Source organism: Amblyomma americanum, chromosome 8 (assembly GCF_052857255.1).
Source record: "Amblyomma americanum isolate KBUSLIRL-KWMA chromosome 8, ASM5285725v1, whole genome shotgun sequence".
In the NCBI taxonomy this organism is placed as follows: Eukaryota; Metazoa; Arthropoda; class Arachnida; order Ixodida; family Ixodidae; genus Amblyomma; species Amblyomma americanum.
This window is the reverse complement of record NC_135504.1, coordinates 69,415,731-69,435,614: the sequence shown is the minus strand read 5'-3', so window position 1 is coordinate 69,435,614 and position 19,884 is coordinate 69,415,731. Positions and strand designations below refer to the sequence as shown.

The 19,884-nt window shown below is 44.9% G+C and overlaps 1 protein-coding gene across 1 annotated transcript; it reads right to left on the bottom strand.

Annotated features, from left to right (window-relative positions):
* Positions 1-128: 128 nt before the first annotated feature.
* LOC144101870 (zinc carboxypeptidase-like) lies at positions 129-19,019 on the bottom strand. The gene is made up of 11 exons (XM_077635091.1): positions 18,862-19,019; positions 16,407-16,482; positions 13,533-13,669; positions 11,959-12,046; positions 11,334-11,432; positions 10,843-10,941; positions 9,736-9,846; positions 6,980-7,076; positions 6,431-6,633; positions 2,789-2,873; positions 129-514 (listed from the first exon to the last, which is right to left on the bottom strand). The coding sequence occupies exons 1-11, from the start codon at positions 18,963-18,965 to the stop codon at positions 330-332; spliced, it is 1,284 nt and encodes a 427-aa protein (XP_077491217.1). The 5' UTR covers positions 18,966-19,019; the 3' UTR covers positions 129-329.
* Positions 19,020-19,884: the final 865 nt, after the last annotated feature.

Here is a 19,884-nt window from a genome sequence, read left to right as displayed (position 1 = left end):
ACATGTTAGGAATTTCATGAAGCGAAAGTAAAACACCGTTTTTGCTGTAAGCTTTATTTGGTGAAGTTGATCTGGGTAAACTATTACGGAATTTACATTCGAGAAATGATTGCACACAAATCCCGACATTTTCCAGGACACGTGGATACTTTATTGCAATCACAAGGTTCATGATGACCGTAAGTGCGGATCGAATAGTGAGTATCTGTTGGTTTATTAGAGCTGCTCTAACGTGATCTTCGGATCTTCAGATAATCACGATGGAGGGTGAGCAGCCCACCAAGAGGGTTTTGCGAAACGTCATGTGGCGAGGTTTAGCAGCTTCGCCTTTACGCGACGGCTGCCTTAAGGCCTTCCCATGCTTCCTCAACGGCCTTCGGGATTTCCCTCGGCGGGAGCATGAATCCCTTCTTCCAATCGGGCACTCGATACGACGGTTCCAGCTCCATGGTGAATGCTTTCTTGATACCAGCATGGTCGTAGGCCCAATCCATGCTCGTCCCGCCTGCTTCATCTGAAACGTTTAAAAAAAACAAGAGTTAATATTTTGCCTTTCATATTCAAAGTAGAACAGTCAGCATTTCAACTGTGTTTGAATATCGATTACCATATCATCAGTGTTCTTCGGTTCTGATACCCCAATCTGACAACATTGTTATATTCCAGTTCCCGGGTTTTACGCATCATCATCATCATCATCATCATCATCATCATCATCATCAGCCTGACTGCACCCACCGCAGGGCAAAGGGCTCTCCCATGTATACCCAATTAACCCTGCCATTTGCCAACTGCTCCCACCCTGTCCGTGCAAACTTCCTAATCTCATCCGCCTGCCTAAATTTCGGTTGCAACCTGCTACGCTCACCTTCTCTTGGAATCTACTCCTTTACTCTTAAAGACCAGCCGTTATCCTGCCTTCGGAGCACATGCCATGGCCAAGCCCATTTCTTCCTCTTGATTTCGACTAGGATGTCATTAACACACGTTTGTTCCCTCACCCACTCTGCCCGCTCCGGTCTCTTAAAGTTACACCTATCATTTTTCTTTCCATGGCTCGCTGTGTTGTCCTTAACTTAAGCTGAACCCTTTTCGTGAGCAACCAGGTTTTTGCCCCGTAGGGGAGTGTTGGTAAGATACAGCTGTTGTACACTTTTGTACACTTTTCTCTTGAGGGAACGCAACAAGTAAAATAAACTCCATTTCCCGGCAGACTCAGGGGAACGCCGTCGCAGAAACGCGAACATGAACCTGAATTTGAAGGCGAATGTTGCGAAACTTTCTGTCCTTGGGGTAACCGGGCTACCACCTGTGTTTCGCTTTTCACAGCGCACAGAACGCGTAGAAAAGGGACGATGCGCGTGCTTAAAGGACGTTGAAAACCCGTGTGCAACGTAAGAATGTTTTTGTGTGTGCTCTAGCTTGGGGGTAAACAAAGAACAGACGCTTCGCGTCTATATAGAAAGATTGCTCAGTGCCTGTAATTTATCTTTGCCCTCAATTGATTGTAGAAAGTGTTGGAGCGAACTGCAGCGCACGAATGTGAGTACAACAGCAGCGGCCGTCGAAGAGCCGCACATAAATTAAGCAAACGGAGGTAGGTGACGAGAAAGGATTATCAAGTGCGATTTTGCGAGCGTTGACATGCTGGGACGTGCAGCAATGGCCGAGACTATTTAGTACCTTGCAGTACGGCGCCGTACGGGGTATGAGAGCATGACTAAACGACTCAGAGATAATGAAACTACCCCTTTCCTGATTGAGGTAAACTGCGTTTTGAGAGTGCAAAATAAAAAAAAATTATGCCACCACCCACCGCCTGGAAGACGTTGAAGTAACGAGCGTAGCTATTTGGTAGCGCAATCTATCGTCCATGCGATGTATTACCACGTGATTAGGATGCTTTTCCGTACCTCAAGGCGAGCAGGCGCCTACCGACTTGTAAGCTGCCGAGTGCTGGCGTCGCGGCCGGCATGTTAAGCCTAACCATAACTAAATATTAACCTAATTAGATGATATTGGTGTCCAACATATTTTAATTACCGATCCCGTTACGAATATGCCGTATGTTAGATCATGATGTCATCGGTTGATTAATTGTAAGCAATTAAGTTTAAGCCTAACCATAACTAAATATTAACTTCATTAGTTAACATTGATGTCTGACGTGTTCCACTCATCTAGAAGATTCCTAAAATTATATAATTCGTTGTATGAAGAGGTCATTAATTGAGTTATAAGCGATGAAACATAGTCACGTGACTAGGTAATTATGACGTCACAAATTGACCTCACCAATCACCAATTCGATAAACTACCGACGTCGTCAGTCAATCACCAATTGGGTTGCTATAACGATGTACTATGGGGGCCGCCATCTTGAATTACTCGGAAATAGAAAAGAATATTTCATGCCGAATGGAGGTCGTAGCAGACCCCAACAAATCGAGAAACGGGATTAATAAGAGCTAGCGCTCTTAAAAAGGAAACCGCCGTCCCTGACAGTTCCGACCTTTAGTGGCAGAGTCTTATCCTCTCTTTTAGACACTGAGGGCTGCGCTAAACGCTTAATCTTTTCAAAAAACAGTGTGTTTTATCATCTGGAATGTGCGCTTCGGGAACTTATTTTTAAGTGTATTTTAATTTGTGCTACCCACGAAAGTTGTTTGACATCTCATTTGAGAAATGCAAATGCCATTATGGTCAGACCAAAGCTAAAATGCAGAAAGATATTTAAAAAAATGGATGGAAAAGAACTTTTACAGGAGGCGTGCAATGGTGAACTTACATAGGACCGTCGATGTAGATCCAAAGTCGAACTGCGTGTGCCGAACCTTTTTAATGGCTTCCGTCGCCTTCAGTGAGATGTTCGCCTGAAAAAGGATCGTAGTTTTAGTTAGAATGCAAAGGAAGTGTAATAAAAAGCGCTTTTATTGTTTTCAGGCAACCTACTGTAATTACATAGGCAAGACTAGTGCAGTCTTTAGATACACTGCTTAATTCAAGGGATAGCAAATGCATGGAAACTGGTTTGGTTTTTTTGGTTTATGGCTGTTTAACGTGACAAAGCGACTCAGACTATCAGGGAAACCGCAGTGAAGGGTTCGGGAAATTTTCACCACCATCGTACAGTAGACGGGCGTGTAGAATTTCGCCTCCATCAGAATTAGACCGCTGCGGTCTCGATCCAACACGCGTCTTTCGGGTCAGCAGCCGAGCGCCCTGACCACTGAGCCACCGCGGTGACCGCATGGAAACTATTAATGAAGGCAATATAATGGCAGCCCATGTCATTGCGAGCTTTGGTGATTCTTCTGACACGCGCAAGTGTAATAAATCGTAGTTATTATGCTACCAGTGTCATATGGAGAAAAAAGGTATGGCAGGGGGTGGAAGATAGCAGACAGTTGAGATTAAAAAGTTTCATGCATACGGGGGGGGGGGGGGGCGCAGCTGGTAAATGACCGGGTTAATTGAAGAGATATGCGAGCGGAATTTGCCCTGCAGTGGACCTAGCTAGGCTGCTGTTGCTGCTGCTGCTGATGATGATGATCATGATAAAACTGAGTAGACGTGCGAAAGCATGTGTTTAGCCTGGTTGGCTGATGGTTCTGCTTTGTCGGGTCATCAGCAGGTCTGGCGATGATGTTAGTTCTATGGTAGTATTAGTTGGTGAACAAGTTTCTTATCGTTCCACGTTCTAGCCTCAATCTCCTCATTTGGGGCTACTGTCACATTACTTCAAACAAGCCTGCTCCTCATAAGAATTCAGAGTTCTCCTCTCCGCCATGACCACCAGCTGCTTGTACGAAACATGATGGCTGAATCTTTTACACAGACATCGCCGTAACTGCATGGGGGGATCAACTGCTTTTATAAGCCCAACACACCCTCAACTCTACAGGCGCCAAACCTACTGCACCGGCACATTGTCATCTCTGGCCTTCGAACTGCAAGCCTTACCTGCCGACCCTCTTTATAACCGGGTGCGCATACTTACTCAATCACAAGAAGCTCTCGAGCATCTAAAGAAAGTCCATGGTACCCTTCGGGTTTCCCAGCCTATACAAGCTGCTTGTCAATCCTGCCCGATGAATGTACTCATCCACTTGGTTTAGGCTAGCACAGATGTCCATAACATTGCAGCTGGCATGCTTTCTCGTTTAGCAGACGTACCACAAACTCCCCCTGCCTCTTTGCCACCGGATCCACTTCTGACGCCTTTAGCATCTTCAGCCTCTTTCACACAGCGTACACGTGCTCTCATTCCTCCGCGTACCTACCCCTTCCCCCAATCTATCACGGGTGGTTAGGTCTCTCTTAGGCGGCTCCGGGTCGGAATGGCCCTTACGCCTGCAGTTCGCAACCAGTGGCAAAGTGAGTACATTCCTGCAGCGAAAAATGCCTTCACTGCGAAGCACCAGCTTCGACACCACTGTGCACCACTTACTGTGGACATGCCCACGAACTTCGCTGGTGCGCGCTCCTGTTCTTCAAGAGGCAGGCTGGTCTTCCAATAATTTCACTTCTTGCTGACGAAAGACATTTACGAGCGAAGGCTATGTTATTTTTTTACACATAATCGGGCTTCATGCTTTTTTGTAACATTTCATAACGTTCCTGGCTGGCAACACATTTTATGCCATGTGGCAACTTTAGGGTCGCAGATAAGTAAATAAATAATGAAGGCGACGACGTGCAATGCTCAGCGCGAGGAGTGTTGCAGTTTAACACGACGCGTGACCTGCTACGGCGATAGCACAGTGCTGTCGTGCAGTGGCCAGCGAAGATCTGTTTGTTGCGCTGCGGGTTCGAATGCCAGTCGCAGCATTATTTTTTTCATTTATTTATGGTTCAGCCAAGTTCATCCTCAAGGTCGAGCTTCACACGAACCGGTGAGTCGCTTTGTCCTCGTGGGGTAGTGCTTTCACTCTTAAACTCTAGAATGCAGTGAAGGGCACAACAAGCATGTATTGATAGGTTCGCACCAAGCTTCTCTGTCAAATGAAATCCCTTGTGGATATAAAGAGTGGTGAACAATTTGCCATCCGAAAACCATAAAACGCCATCTTTTTTAAGAAAATATAAGTAGCTTTCTCCACCTCACAAGAATCATCACTACAACCTCTACTGAATAATGATGGAGTGCAAAGACACAATGAAGCCACGTTTTGCGGGCTTCCTAAACTTCGAATACAAAGAATATTTGGTAACGTCGGGATGGGGAAAAATTGCGCTTATAAAAAAAAGTTACGAGACAGGGGAGTAATAACACTTTGCGGAGCGATGCTGCTGCTGTTACTGAACAATGGCTTGGTTCAGTTTTACATCTGTGCTCGGACCTTAGCCTTGCTTTCCTTTTCGGGAAATCTTTTTCCTTGGAGACCGCAAGGTATGTACAGCTTCATTCCATCGCTCATGGCACGACTAAATTATCTGGCTAAAGTTATGAAGATACAGTGCATTTAGGGCAATATGGGTGGCTGAGTGGCACTTTGAGAAAATGCTGATGTCCTTCGTCTGAATCCTCTGGGAGTGAATCCCCCACACTCCACACGGGCCACCAGCCGGCCATCTCGAACCCAGCTCTGCACTCTAGACGCGACACCTACCACAACCGAACCTACCTCCCTTCTGGACAAGGAGCGCATCCATTAGAAGCACCCTCTGCTTTGAAGTGTAAAACAAAGAGCGAAATACAGTTGAAAGCCGTGGTGAGAAAGGCAGTCATGACCAACGTTTTCGGATAAAAATTTTGAGTATTGAAATATTGGAAGGTATACACTGTTATAGAAATATTGAAGGTAATAGTCCATTCTTCCGACGGTTAGCAAAATCTTTCTTCTATAATTTTTGAAAACGCATGCACGGGGCAGTTAAGACTGCAAGCCTGCCGGACGGGAGATCTGCGGATATATTCATTGTTACAGTGAAATCTGAAAATATATTAAAAAATTGCCTTAATACCCAAGGACAGTTGGGTATGTGCTCTGCAGAAGTACCACCCCATAGACACTCTGCAGAAGTACCACAACTTAGCTGCTCAGCCAACCACCCACCTCACCTTCACCCTTCAATAGTGCTTCTCTCCAGCGACTGTAGCAGCCACCTCCGAGAAACTTTGCTATCCAGAGCAATACTCTGCAGAAGTACCACAACTTAGCTGCTCAGCCAACCACCCACCTCACCTTCACCCTTCAATAGTGCTTCTCTCCAGCGACTGTAGCAGCCACCTCCGAGAAACTTTGCTATCCAGAGCAATGATTTCGTGTATATGAAGCCTCGGTATTGAGAAAGATTTACTACAGGAGAAGCATCAAAGCAATCATCAAAGGCTAATAAAAATACTGGTGCATCTCTTTCGCAATAAGTTTCCGACCATCAGGTCAATTTTTTCCCCCTGTAAAGCAGTTGTTAACAGACAACTCACCAGGACGTCGTTATTCTGAACTGGAGGCAGGCTGTGGGCGTTCGGGAACAACCAGAGTAGGCCGAAGCTGTGCACCGAAAAGTAGAACTCAGTGCGGTCCTTGATGTCCATCACGGCGTCCCTGATGGCGCGGGTTTCGGGCTCCGAGAAGGCGCTGTCGCCGCAGTACGTTTCTTTGCAGGGGTCGTCGGTGGCCTTTGTCTCTGCACGACACGTGTGAGTGAGACGTCAATGCTTGCGCCAGTTCTGCAGAATACTAGTATACCAGTCTTCTTCAGACCCTGAAGAAGACTGGTCCCCAGTGGAAACGACGCACGTTTATGTTTTTAAGCTTGTAGTCTATAAGTATACCGGGTGTTTGTTAAAATGACTGTTGCGTGCAAGTTGATCACATCTCGCCTTAGCAGGGAATAAGGATATCGAAAAGAACGCGTTTCATGCGTATCGTGTCTTTCTTAAGGTTTTGTTTATGAAATTACATAAACTTGATTTGTTAGGAGCTTTCCGAAGACTATTTTAGTGGATAAAATAGAATGAAGCATTACTTACGGCAAAATTTGGCAGTCTCGAAGTTTCGGTTGCCGTCTGCCCCGATGCACTCGGTACTCAACCGGCTCTTTGAACGTGTCTTCCTCCAAAGACGATCCTGCAAATTGAAAATAAAAATTATTCGCCTTTTTTGTACCCTATATTTATTCTTTTCTCTTGTTTTAACAGCGCCTCCCCTCCCCCCTTCCCCCCCAAAAAGTAGATAAAGCAGAATTTTGTAACTTGATGCTGCCGTGATTCTGCATGTTTGTTAAACGACAATTGTGTAAAAGGCATACGTGCAGTTTACGATCACAAGTGGCCTGAAAGCACTCCATTCTCTGGTTTATTAGCCCGTATATAAATTTATACCGCTATAGAAAAATACTTGAATAAGCGTGCATAGCGTCTGGAGACTTAAGCATTTGCACTGGAGCACTGAGATATTTAGAAACCTTAGGAGAAAGCCGGTCGTTGAGTGGGATAGAAAAGGCGATATATCAGGGGCCGCTGTGAGCTGTGTTTCGTTTTCTTGTAAGCTACCCTGTGATCAGCGTCCTGTTATGTGTCCAGCTTTCTATGTACTCTTTCAAATCTGGAGCCGCCGCGGTGGCTGAGTGGTTATGGCTCTCGGCTGCCGGCCCGAAAGACGCGAATTCGATCCTGGCCGCGGCAGTCGAATTTCGATGGAGGTGAAATTCTAGAGGCCCGTGTGCTGCGCGATGTCAGTGCACGTAAAAGAACCCCAGGTGGTCGAAATTTCCGAAGCCCTTTACTACGGCGTCCCTGATAGCCTGAGTCGCTTTGGGACGTTAAATCCCCCATAAACCATAAATCTTTCAAATGTTGTTTTCGCCTCCTGTAATCTTCCTCTATGTTGCTGAGTCCTGTAAAGCTTTGTTAGAAAATGTGCGGGGGCGCAGGTTTCTGTAAAATGGTGTTAGACCCTACCTTTGCTGAGACAGCCTTCTGTGCGAATCGCTCGTTTTCCCGAGTGGTAGTAGGTAATACGTGCTAAAATAAAAAAAGCATATTTCTTTTGTAGCGATAGCTACACTACGCCAACTCTTCGACCCTTCAGCGTGGCACCACTTGAGCTCCGTGGCGGCTCCGTTGGTCACGTGTTCGGTCACGTGGGTTTATCACGTGATGCGGAGCAGCAGCTGCTGCCGGCGGCGCGGCGCGCAACAGCTCTAACAGCTGTGCGCATGCGCCTTGTTATGTGGAACGAAGATGAAGAAGGAACGCCCAGCAATAAGCTAACAACAACAACAACGGAGCGGCGAAAGACTGACTTTGAAATTCCATTGAGCTAGTTCCACTGGGCCAGATGTAGCTATCGCGTCACTCCAGGTTTAACGAGAGCTAAACCGCAGCCATTTCTTTCGAGCTGACCGCAAAACCGGAGACATAATTTCCGTTGTCCTGGTCATCAGGTCCAATTTCATTCACGGTTTCTGGCCTTCTTCTAAAATGGCAGGAGACTGGCCAAACCTACCTGAAAGAAGCAGACTTCAAAGTTTTCTCTCAAAATTCGCTTCCTTTTAACTTCCTCTAACGTTACAATTTGTTGGAGCGTAGCTATCGTGAAAACTTCAGCTCAGGAAGTATAGATTTTGCTTCCTGGTTCGCGCCTTTTGTTTTTTTCAGTTGGAAAACCTCTGCGTGCTACAGTTTTGCGGAGAGCCTGCTTGTCCAAGGCTACATCGGTCTGTGCAGGATACCCCCTATTTTCTCGTGTCTATTATTTAGGGAAAAGCCCATCTTGCAATTCTCTTTAAAAATATTTTGAAAATTTTGTGTGAACACAAGTGTATTTGAATCAGCCAAGCATATTAGGTACCTTTCACAAACCGTGTGAAAAATAAAATCTTGGTCGAAATTATTCCGGAGCCCTCCACTACGGCACCTCTCTCTTCCTTTCTTCTTTCACTCCCTCCTTTACCCTTCCCTTACGGCGCGGTTCAGGTGTCCAACGATATATGAGACAGATACTGCGCCATTTCCTTTCCCCCCAAAACCAATTATTATTATTATTGTAAGCGAAAGCGTTCTAAACTCGACTTTGATTCCTATGTGTGTGGCCTTGCTCCTAACTGTCCTGTCGTACTCTAATTTTGAACTGCAGCGAAGTTATTCAGGGTAAAGGAAGTTGTAGGCTTGTTTCATGAAGCAGTTTAGTTCACAGAATTAAGACAAGAGAGGCCTATACGTAATTTTTCTGACGTCGGGCGAGACCACTGTGTCATCAAGCACATGCGAAGTCTGATTTTTTAGGAGCCTCTGCTTCTTGCCGCTTCCTAGTTTCCGCAAGTGCTCGCGCGCTCTGCGTAAGCAAGTCGCGGAACTGGAGTCTCTAGAGCATCGCCGTTGCTAAGAGCAATGAATCCAGATGACTTCCGGAACCAAGTGATCTTGGTTGCTCTATTTGGCGTACATTCGTATTGATCGGCCATCCCCTCCATATCTTCCTGGATGTTAAAGCCGGAATTAAAGTCCATTTTTTCGTAGTGCAAGTGCCACCTCATGATGCTAGATCTGCACTTTGATACGAACGTACACTGAAGCGCGACCTTGCGGACTTAATAAGAGACACAAAGTGCTAGTAAGCACGCTCTCATCTTGAAAGTGTTTGTTCCTTTTAGTCAAATTTCAGATACCACGGGCACAAGCCCACTTAGTTCAAGAAAAAACCCTGTCTCCTTTGTTTTCCACGTAACTCGCAGATGGCCGGCGTGGCCCAGTGGTCTTCCGTACCTGCACGGGTGGTTACTCACCGCGGTGTGCGAGTACACGTAGCCGTCGGGGTTGACGACCGGGTGGATGCGCAACTCGTACTTCTCCACAAGACCACGCACCACCTTGTCATCCTCGTAGTTCGTGGCCAGCTGTTCAAGGAAAAGCAGGAAACGTTGACGGGGTTTTTCACTGATATATACATTATCGGTATTACTGTACAAGGATGCTAAAAAAGTTGAAATATCGATGAGGCACTTGCTCAGAAGCACCTCTCTAAACGGTAAACTTTCATTTCGCGAAAAACAAGGCTAGGATTTAGGGTAATTATGAGAGTTTCAACTTAAACTCGCCGCAGCCAGTTTTTTTTCCGATGTGTTATTATCTTAGCCAACTGTAATTAAACACCACACTCTGTATTACTGAAAACAAAGGTAAACTGAGAGGGAGACGCGCAAGGGAAGTGTTAGAGGGACCTTCTTCGGCAGAAATATCTCTTCCTGCGTTATATTTTTGCAAACGGAGCCTTGGGAAAAAAAGAAAATTTTAACTCAACCGAGCGGGAAAGGAAAATTGTTTCCAGCGCGACCAGGGGCAATGCAGAAACGCTTGAGGCATTAACTAGCGCGGCTCATTCTCAGTTTCTGTAGCTCAGCAAAGAGATTCGTCCCACGTGGTATCTCTGTCATGCGCGCATTGCGGACTGAAGTCAATCGCGTTAGTGACTAGAAACATCACAGTTAGGTTTGTTTAGTTCTAGAGCAATTTAACGGACTTTGACGTCTTCACGTCTTCTAGATGGTAGCTGGCCTCGTCGTCTGGCCAAACATGCGGACGCGAATCATCAGAGAATGAAATAACTATTTTTTGAAAGTCTGCCTCCTGAGTTGAAACTCAAAGTCAGACAAAGCACAGATATGTGATTTAGATATCTACATCACTTATCACATGTACTTATGTGACTGCGTGATGCCTTTCAGTTTTGAAAGAATCCCGCCCCGAGAGCGATCAATTGCTTTCCTAAGAACGGTTCTTCGCTAATCGAGATTGACGATCCGTAACGAAAGTCGCCAGTGTGAACTAGCACAGATATTGATATATTATATGCCTATTTCTGCAGTTTCTTCATCTGTTGCTATTGTCCTTGCCTGGTCGATGAAGTAGAGACAGGCGGAGTGAGCGATCCATTCCCTGGCGTGGATTCCGCACTCCATGAAGACGATGGGCAAGTTATCCTTCGCCTTGATCTGCAGGGAAACAGAAAGAAGGATCATCGAAATGCATTTAATTGACCTTACGTAGGGTAACATTTTAAGTCTAACATAAAGATTCTTAGGCTGGCATATAGACGGGTATACTGGCTTTGCACAAAGTGAAGTGTCTACTGTTAAATGGGAAAGTAATGGACGTCTGTGGCTGTAACACGCCGCATTTATTGGCTCAGGCGCCGTGGAAAACCTTGTGATTAGTTTTCAATTTCGGTTAGGAATACAACGTGCATCGTACGGGACAGCACAAAGGAAGAAAATTTCTCACTTCTTTAATATACTAAGCGAAGAAATAAGTATTATTTGCAATACCTCCAAATCTAGGAGGAATCTCAAGCAAAGCCTGAAGCCTGGTAACACGTGTAACTTACGTGAACACCGATGAGATCCCGTCCTTCGTACGACCTGCCGATGGACGTGAACGTCACGTGGTCGTAGCTCTTTGCGTAGTCCTTCAAGGCGTCGTTCAGCTGTGAAGGATTATAGACATTCTTTTATAAATGCCCTACCATTCTCATAGAAGACACCGGTCGTTTGAGGGGCAGTTGAATTGAGCTGGAAGCTAGCTGGCTGCTGATGGCACGAGAAAATAACTCTTTTAACCAACACAAACGAAGAGACCGCTATTGATATAAATATACAAAATTAAAATTTAGAGTTGGGACTGCTGTAATGCTACGTGCTGGAAAAATAGAAATAACTCACGAAAAAGTGTAACAGCTTTCGTGCAAAGTGCTGGACGCACACTAGTCACATAGGATGTAAATTATATTATGGGGCTAAATAAGGTGCGTAAAGAAAAAGCTTCCCAGAAGTAACACAAATAATCAATATTCTTTGTTTGTTCCCTTTACGCAACCTTTAAGAGAGGGTTGTATTGAAGTGTGGGATTTTGTTTTCGTCACCAGAAAATTTGTTAACTACCTCACAGAGGCTAAGAGAAAATCATTAACTCGTGAAAAAAAAAAGAAACGACCCGGCAGGCCTCCAATGTACCTCTTCAAATGTCAGGTATCTGTCAAAGCGTGACTTCTCCGTAGAATAGGTGGTGAAGCGAATCTCTTTGCGCTCGTTGTCGATTAGCCTGAAACGAAGGAGCATTATTAATACATGCAGCAAACGGTAGTCTGTGTTGTAAGAATCCAACGGACCTATACAATGATCTCAGTGTGCGTGTGTGTGCGGCATTGGGTAGTTGAAATTCTAGGCTTGGTCATTGTAAATCACAGCCAATATGCCATCCTCATAAGGTTGTTTTATCAACAGCATCAGAATCACCTTCGTCAATGTCAACTGTATCAATAACAGTAAACGTGGCATTGAAGAAGCAAATTAAACAAGTTAAAAGAGATTTTAAGTATTCATCTTTCTTGAAACCGTGCGTTAAATGTAGGACCTTATGAATAAGGGCATGAGTTGTTTGGTCGGTGACACAAAGAGTATCGAAACGCTTCTTTAATGGCAACATAAAGCGATCTTTTATTAAGCGCACATACAATAGTGGAACAGGCAGCATAAAGTCGATACCTTAAAGTTATGTGCCGCCAGTAAATGCGACACATCTGTGTTGCTCTCGGAAGCCATTGCCGGAGCGGATTGCTCTTGGTTTTGCTTCTTGTACTTGATCCTAGTATCTTTATTTGCCGCATTTTTTTCATCTATCCGAGCCTGTGCTTGTTTTGTCTAATAGGTGCATTACCTTTTTACACTGCCTTGGCAAAGTTGAGAAAGGCAGCGAAACAACGGGAAGGCTGCTTTTAGCGGTTGGCTTCTGGTGAACATTTTTCTTCAATGAAACAGCGAAAAAGGTGGCTCTTCCCTTAGCTCTAACAGTATTACTGCTGAAACAGTTACTCATAATAGCTGCATCCACTGTCATAATTAGCAGACATCTTTTACACTCTGGGTGACAAGTACGTCTATATAGTAACCAATAGATTGGCAAGTGTCGAGAGTTTTCACATCTGCTAGTGATACTTTCTACATCATATTGGTGCAGGCTGTAATTCCTGGCATATTAAGTGTGATAAAGTGAGTTTATAAAAAGTTTGAACGTATTTGCTTTGTGCTTGCGGATGCATATCAGAGCAACGTAAAAGTTCTAACCGTGAGTAAGGAACAGGTCTGCGGTTAGGTAACTAGCTGCAAAACCTAGGTCAAACGATTATGCAGCCTAAAATTTATTTCTCTTACTGCGGCATTGCCCTATGATGAAACAGTATTCAATATGTAGCTTGCGCCTGTGTATTTCTTCCCAGTTTCATTACTCTTGGAGACCCAAAAGATATCATTCGTCAGTAATTTTAAATGCGCGCTAATTATATCTTCTTAAATGGATGTGCCACCTTTCACTGTTTTGCACATACTTAAAGAAATAGTGACAAAGACCTGCTTGTTCTCGGAATTTGTCCTAATATTTTCTTTCCTACTATCTCAGACTTATAATTTGGTGTGATACGTTCGGTTAAACACCTTCGGAAAAAGTGCGCTATTTATGTAGAGCTATTGAAATACATGAAAATAAAACAACACATGTTTTATTGTGGTAGAAATAGCATAGAATGACTTACTCTTGCACGTCCGAGCAGGTCGTGGTGACGGACATTCCCGAGCTCGATGCGCTTGCCACGAATTCATCGGCGACTTCGGGTCTCAGTCTTAGCAGTGCAGGCGCTCCGAAGCGGTTAGGCTCCTGCCACACATCGACCTGCAGGGAACAAGTTAAACATGGCCACCTGACGATGATGCAGACGTTTGATCACAGTGGTCTGTCATCTTCAGTTGTACATGTGCAACATTCTCGGACGAAAGTTTTGAACATAGAAAAAGTTAAGACACTCTTATGGAAATATTGAACGTGATAGTTTATTCTTCTGATATATGGCAAAATCTTTCTTTTAAATTGTTTCCATCTGTCACATTGGAAAATTACGTCTGCCTTAGAAAATAAATAGGGAACGCTTTTGACGATAGCAAAACCATTAATAGAAACAAAAAATATAAGATTGCCGACATGTGATCTGCGGATATATTCATTATTAAAGTGAAATCTTACATCGTGTGAAGAAATTGCGTTCATAAACGCCGCACAAAAATGCTTGCGTCCAGAATTGGGAGTTTGAGTGTTTACCTGATATAAATGCCTCACTGCTTTCAGGACTGTGCATCAATTGACAGCACATCGTCTACACCATTATTTCCTACAATGTCACTAAGCATTCCAGTCATGTGAGTTTGGCTTCCCTGCCTCCGACACACACGAAACGTTGGGACGTGTGCGGGTTTCGCTGCAATACTCAGATAAAAATAACACGTTATTTGGTTCAATTAAAAGCACACATCTGTAAAAGCCTTGAAACGTTACGCGAAAACATTTGACGTGATCGAAACCTCAGCAGTCAGGCAGGTATCGCAGAGTAGGTGTATATATAGAAGAGCCTTATGTAAAAATACTGCATGATATAAATAACAGCTGCACAACCACAATAATCCTTTATAAAGGCAGGAATAAAATCCCAAAAGTAACGGTGTCATGCAGGGACACTACTACTTGCAAACGCTATTCACCGCCTGCTTACTGCAGGTGTTCTGGGGCCTGGATGAGGAACAGTTGGGGATAAGAGTTAACGGAGAATACCTAAATAATCTGCGATTCGCTCATGACATTGCCTTGGTCAGTCACTCAGGGGGTAAATGCAAGGCACGATGAATGACTTAAGCAGAGGCATGATCAATGATTTAGGTCGAGCAGAACGGTGGATCTAAAAATTAGCATGCAAAACAAAAAAGTAATGCTCAATATTCACGGAAGATAAGAGCAGTTCACAGTTATTAGCGAGGTGCTGGAACTGCTCAGAGAACACGTATGCCCAGGTCACGTAGTTACCGCAGATCCGGATCACGAAAGTGATATAACTATATAAGAATAAGAATGGAGTGTATGGCATATGGCAGGTTCGCTCAGATTATGAATGGCAGTTTACCAATATCCCTTAAGAGAAAAGGATATAACAGCTGTATCCTACAGGTACTCCCCAACGGGGCAGAAACGTGGAGGCTAACGAAAAGGGTTCAGCTTAAGTCAAGGACAGCACAGCGAGCTATGGAAAGGAAAATGATAGGTGTAACGTTAAGAGACCGGAAGCGGCCAGAGTGGGTGAGGGAACAAACGCGGGTTGATGACATCCTAGTCGAAATCAAGAGAAAGAAATGGGCTTCGGCAGGGCATGTACTGCGATGCCAAGATAACAGCTTGTCCTTATGGGTAACGGAGTGGATTCCAAGAGAAGGCAAGCGTAGCAGGGGGCGGCAAAATGTTAAGTGGGCGGAAGAGATGAAGACACTCGCAGGGATAAGGTGGCCGCGACTGTCGAAATACAAGGTTAACTGTCGAAGGACAGGGTGAGGCCTGTGCCTTGCAGTTGTCGCAGTCAGGCTGATGAGGATGTTGAAAATCAGGCACATGCTGAGATCTGTCTGATTTCACAGCTTTCAACCATTCCGCACTCCTGCCGCCGCTATTCCACTTTGATTCGCTGTCCTGTCTGCTGCGGCGGAAGTGCGACAGCTCTGTCAGTATATAGCTACCAAAATCGGTGTGTGGGAGGCAGGCGGAAGGCCGTGCACAGTTGAAGAATTTAAGTCAACCGTGGAAGGCTTTCTTTTCAGGAGTAGTAAAAAATGCTTTGGAAGTCGTCGAGAGCTTTTTTACCTTGTCAACAGTTTTCAACCGAGCAGGTTTCTCTGCCTCACACATATTTTTATTCTCCTATTATGCTCACGGCACTACGCAGAGCAACGTGGGCATTGCAGAACACCTTCGACATAATGTCAGGCCTAATGTGTATACTACTTTTACGCGCCTAAATACATTCACGCAGTATTCATAGACATGTTTCTGAAGCACGGCACTAGAATGGTGCTTGTGTTGATGTCGCGTTTTTGAAAATCCAAGAAGAGAAGTATTAGGTAGTGTCGGTATTTTTGCGCCATGCAGAATGGGCTGAGGATGCTAAATTGTGTAATCGAAGAGAATATTTCAAACATTTCCACTCATCTGCATGTGTAGTCAGTAATTTACGGACCATTCCCAGCGTGTGCCAGATTGGTTGATTTTTTGCTTTTTGATACAGTAATTAGTAAATGTTTAAAAAAAAAGTTCTGGCACCAAAGCGCATCCTAGTGAGAAACTTTAATGTACTTCCTCGATTGCAGGAGGGATTACTGGAACGTCGTACATAATTGAAAAGCAGCTGTGCAGTTTATATTGGGTTTTGTGAAGATCATTTCTGTCTCTTGCATGCGTAATGAAAGTGGCAGTGAAGAAAACAAAGCAAAAGAAAAAGCTGACGCTTCCAGCCATTGATCCGCCCTCGATGACGTCACCGTGGCATTGTTCACCGCACAAGCCAATACGGTGGCACTGTACCCTTTATCTCACTCACCTTGAAGCGGTCCTGCAAGTGCGATAAGAGGCTAACATGAGCCGCTGTTGTGGGAGCTACAGTGACGAGCCGATGCCTGCGAACAACGAAAGAGCAGAATTGAGTTAATGTTTTGCACTGCAGGGGATGCGGTTTAGCAGCTGGAAGTGAATGAGTGCAGTTACCGAACTTAAGATGCTATGAATGTCAGCTAATCTGACGACATAGGCGGGTTGGTACTGGTTCATCTTAAAACGAACCTGCAGAGAAAACACAGGAGAAGAGATACGCGCAGAAAAAGGCTGGCACAGGCACAGGAGAGCCTTGTCCTGTAGGTATCTCTTCTCCTGTGTTATGTCCTCCGGCTATTTTCAAGCTTAACCTGCTATGTCTGTGCACTTCTCACCATAATGCACTGAAGGACAATGAAGAGGCAGTAGTAAATGGGAGACACAATCGCTTCTATGTAGCGTGCTGACATCAACTTCTTAAGAAACACAGACGTTCCATACAGACAACCGTATAGGGATGGGGAGCAATCGACGAAAGAATCGGCCAAAAAATAGAACGCTCTTTGAGATGATCATTAAACGTTAAGGTTAATGAGCATCGTTGGAAACCAAAGGAATGTTCTGCGAGTTTTTCCTCTACTCCCCTTATGCCGAAAAACGAGCGACGTCGAGTCTACTGGCATGAAACATCCAGGTTTTCTGAACCTCTGTGTTCTCGATGTATGATTGATCGTTAAAACCTCGCCGCAAAATTTTTCGCTTGTTATTCAACGCACGAAATCTTGAACGGCTCTCATATCAACTTTGTCCTGGAGTGGATGGCCGGGCATCACGTGACTCAGACCACAGAAAGAAGAATTAGCCTACCTCACTTCTGATGCAGCGGCTTAGAGAAGTTAGCCTTCTGAGCCACATTTATTAAAGATTCAACATGAACAACTGTTGTTTATTCTAGGAATTTAGTAACCGGTGCACACTTTCAACAAACCACTCACCATTACCTACGGTAATGGCTGGCAGCGCATATCGCATACCCTTTTAACCGTGCCAGCGCGGTGGCTGAGTGGTTACGGCGCTCGGCTGCTGTCCCGAAAGACGCGGGTACGATCTCGACCGCGGCGGTCGAATTTCGAAGGAGGCCATATTCTAGAGGCCCGTGTTCTGTGCGATGTCCGTGTATGTTAAAGATCCCCAAGTGGTCGATATTTCCGGAGCCCTGCACTACGCCGTATCTCATAGCCTGAGTCGCTTTGGGACGTTAAACCCCTCAAAACCTAACCGAACCTTTTAACCGTGGCACATGAGGCCTCTCTGAAGATGCAATCACGACATAAAATGGTTTGTCTAGCGAATGGCTGCCGAATTAAAACCTCGATACAAAAGAGATGAATCGGAGGACGACTCAACACTAAAAAAAAAAAAAACTTTCGTCTGTAACAATTACATGCAGGGTTCTTGGTTGCTGAGTAAAGACCGGGTTCATTCGATCCTTGACCATTGAGCACATTTTTTTGAAGTTGCGGTAAACTCAATTTCGGACCGAATATGCACTTTGAAGAGAAAAAAAAATCGCAAGTGCGCAAAGCTAGCGAAAGCCTTTTACTTAATCTAGATCGCTATTTCGTTTAATTTTTGATGAACTGAAAACCTCTTAACGCTCCTTATGCCCGACGTTGCTTTATCTTCGGGGCAATTCAAAATATTCTTTTTAAAATCGCTATTCAAGAATGCATGTACGGACGGGACGCATTCTTTGGATCATTGTTCTAAGCGCTACACATGGTAACGACGCTGTTTTGCAAGAGCCTTCTACGCTTAAAACGGCTGCTGTGGTGTTGAATGTCTCCGCAAGATACAAACACGGCACTAGCAGAACAAACGCGGATGCGATGCCAACGGAGATTTTATTTCGAGGGAGGAAAATTTGAATACATTAGAAAAAAAAACTCTGTGCATTGTTTAACAAAACATGAAAGATAATCAGAACTTACTTTGTTAAAAGCATAATCAAACTCTATATTGTTCTCGCTGGAAAAATTGCCAGGAAGTTATGAGTTTTGAAAAGTTATGAAAAACTGCATAACAGTCCGCTTTGAACCAAAACTTGAAGTCACAGCTATTTGTAACATTGTTATCTCAAAAATGCCAAAATAAATCAATAAGCAAAAGCAAAGGGCTCTAAATATACGCGGTACTGTTCTAAAGAATAAAGGCATTTTTCAAGTTCGACCAATCCCATCAGAGTCCATCAGAGTTTCCCAACGTTTAGAGCGTTTGTGACAGTGTACTTACCATCAACGTAAAGAATTTGTTGAGTCCTGCTGGATCCTGGACTTTAAGCGGAATTCAATAGCATAACAACTGGTTTCGCGTTCTGGCACAGCTTGATGAAAAATTGCAGTCGCGACCGAAGGCGTGTCATTACTTTGCCCAAACAATATTCACAGAATTCGGCCAGAACTTACCCCGTGTAGTCGACAGGTGCCGTCCTGTTTGATGCTGGTAGCGCCTTTGCCCAGGTTACCGCGACCATAAGGGCCGCTGCTATGCATAGCTTTGCGTGCGCCATGTCAAAGTGTGATGCTTTTTCCTTCCAGGGCTTGGCGATTCCTCGGTGGCGCTGGCCGGTGCATTTCATGTGAGGCTCAAGGGCTTTTTGTAGTCCCCATCAAGAGCTTTATCTCATCAACGTTCCTTGGAAAAAAGGCACGATCAGCTCACTTGTCGGAATTTTCAGGTGTTGCTCAACTCACGAACAATCACGCTATCGTTTTGCACACGCTACGTATGCATCGCAATACGTTGAACTTATACTGATTGCGTGTGTAACCCAATTGTGTCCAGTACTCCGCCCCTTCCATCTTGCGACGACCTCTCGCCTTGTCTTCCTGCAGTCTGCAGGGGCGACGGGGGAGGCCACAGCCCAAGTAACGAACTCCACTATCGTGCATTGTGGGCGTACAGCAGCTATGTTCGTGAACGTGCAACACCTTTACCCCGCGAGCAATAAGACCCTAATCTCACATTTCGCCGATGTCTTTCGATGCGAAGCGTATCTTTGTCACCTTGATGTTTCTCAGGAAGGGCAACCCGGGTCTCGCAAGCGCCACTGGTGGCAGCACCTGCCATCGCAGGGCAGTGGCGCATTGCTTAACCGCTGTACCACTGTGACAGGAATGGTGTGTCGATTTCCAGCGCTGTTTGAATTCAAAGTAGAGAATGGCCAATTCCGGATATACGGGAATTAACCCCATAATGTTCGGACATCGTACGTTTAAGGAGGAGCATAGGCCCGATTTCGTCGATGTATGACTGAAGCATAGGTGACCTTTAAAACCGAGCCTTGAATCGAAACCTGAATGAAAACCGAAGTGCCAACCAGGCTAAAACGTCCGCCACCTTTTAGTTCTGAATCAGTATCAGGAGAACATCGTCGCGAAACCACGGCGAAGGCAACAGCGAAGCTGAAGCCAAACTACAGACCAAAC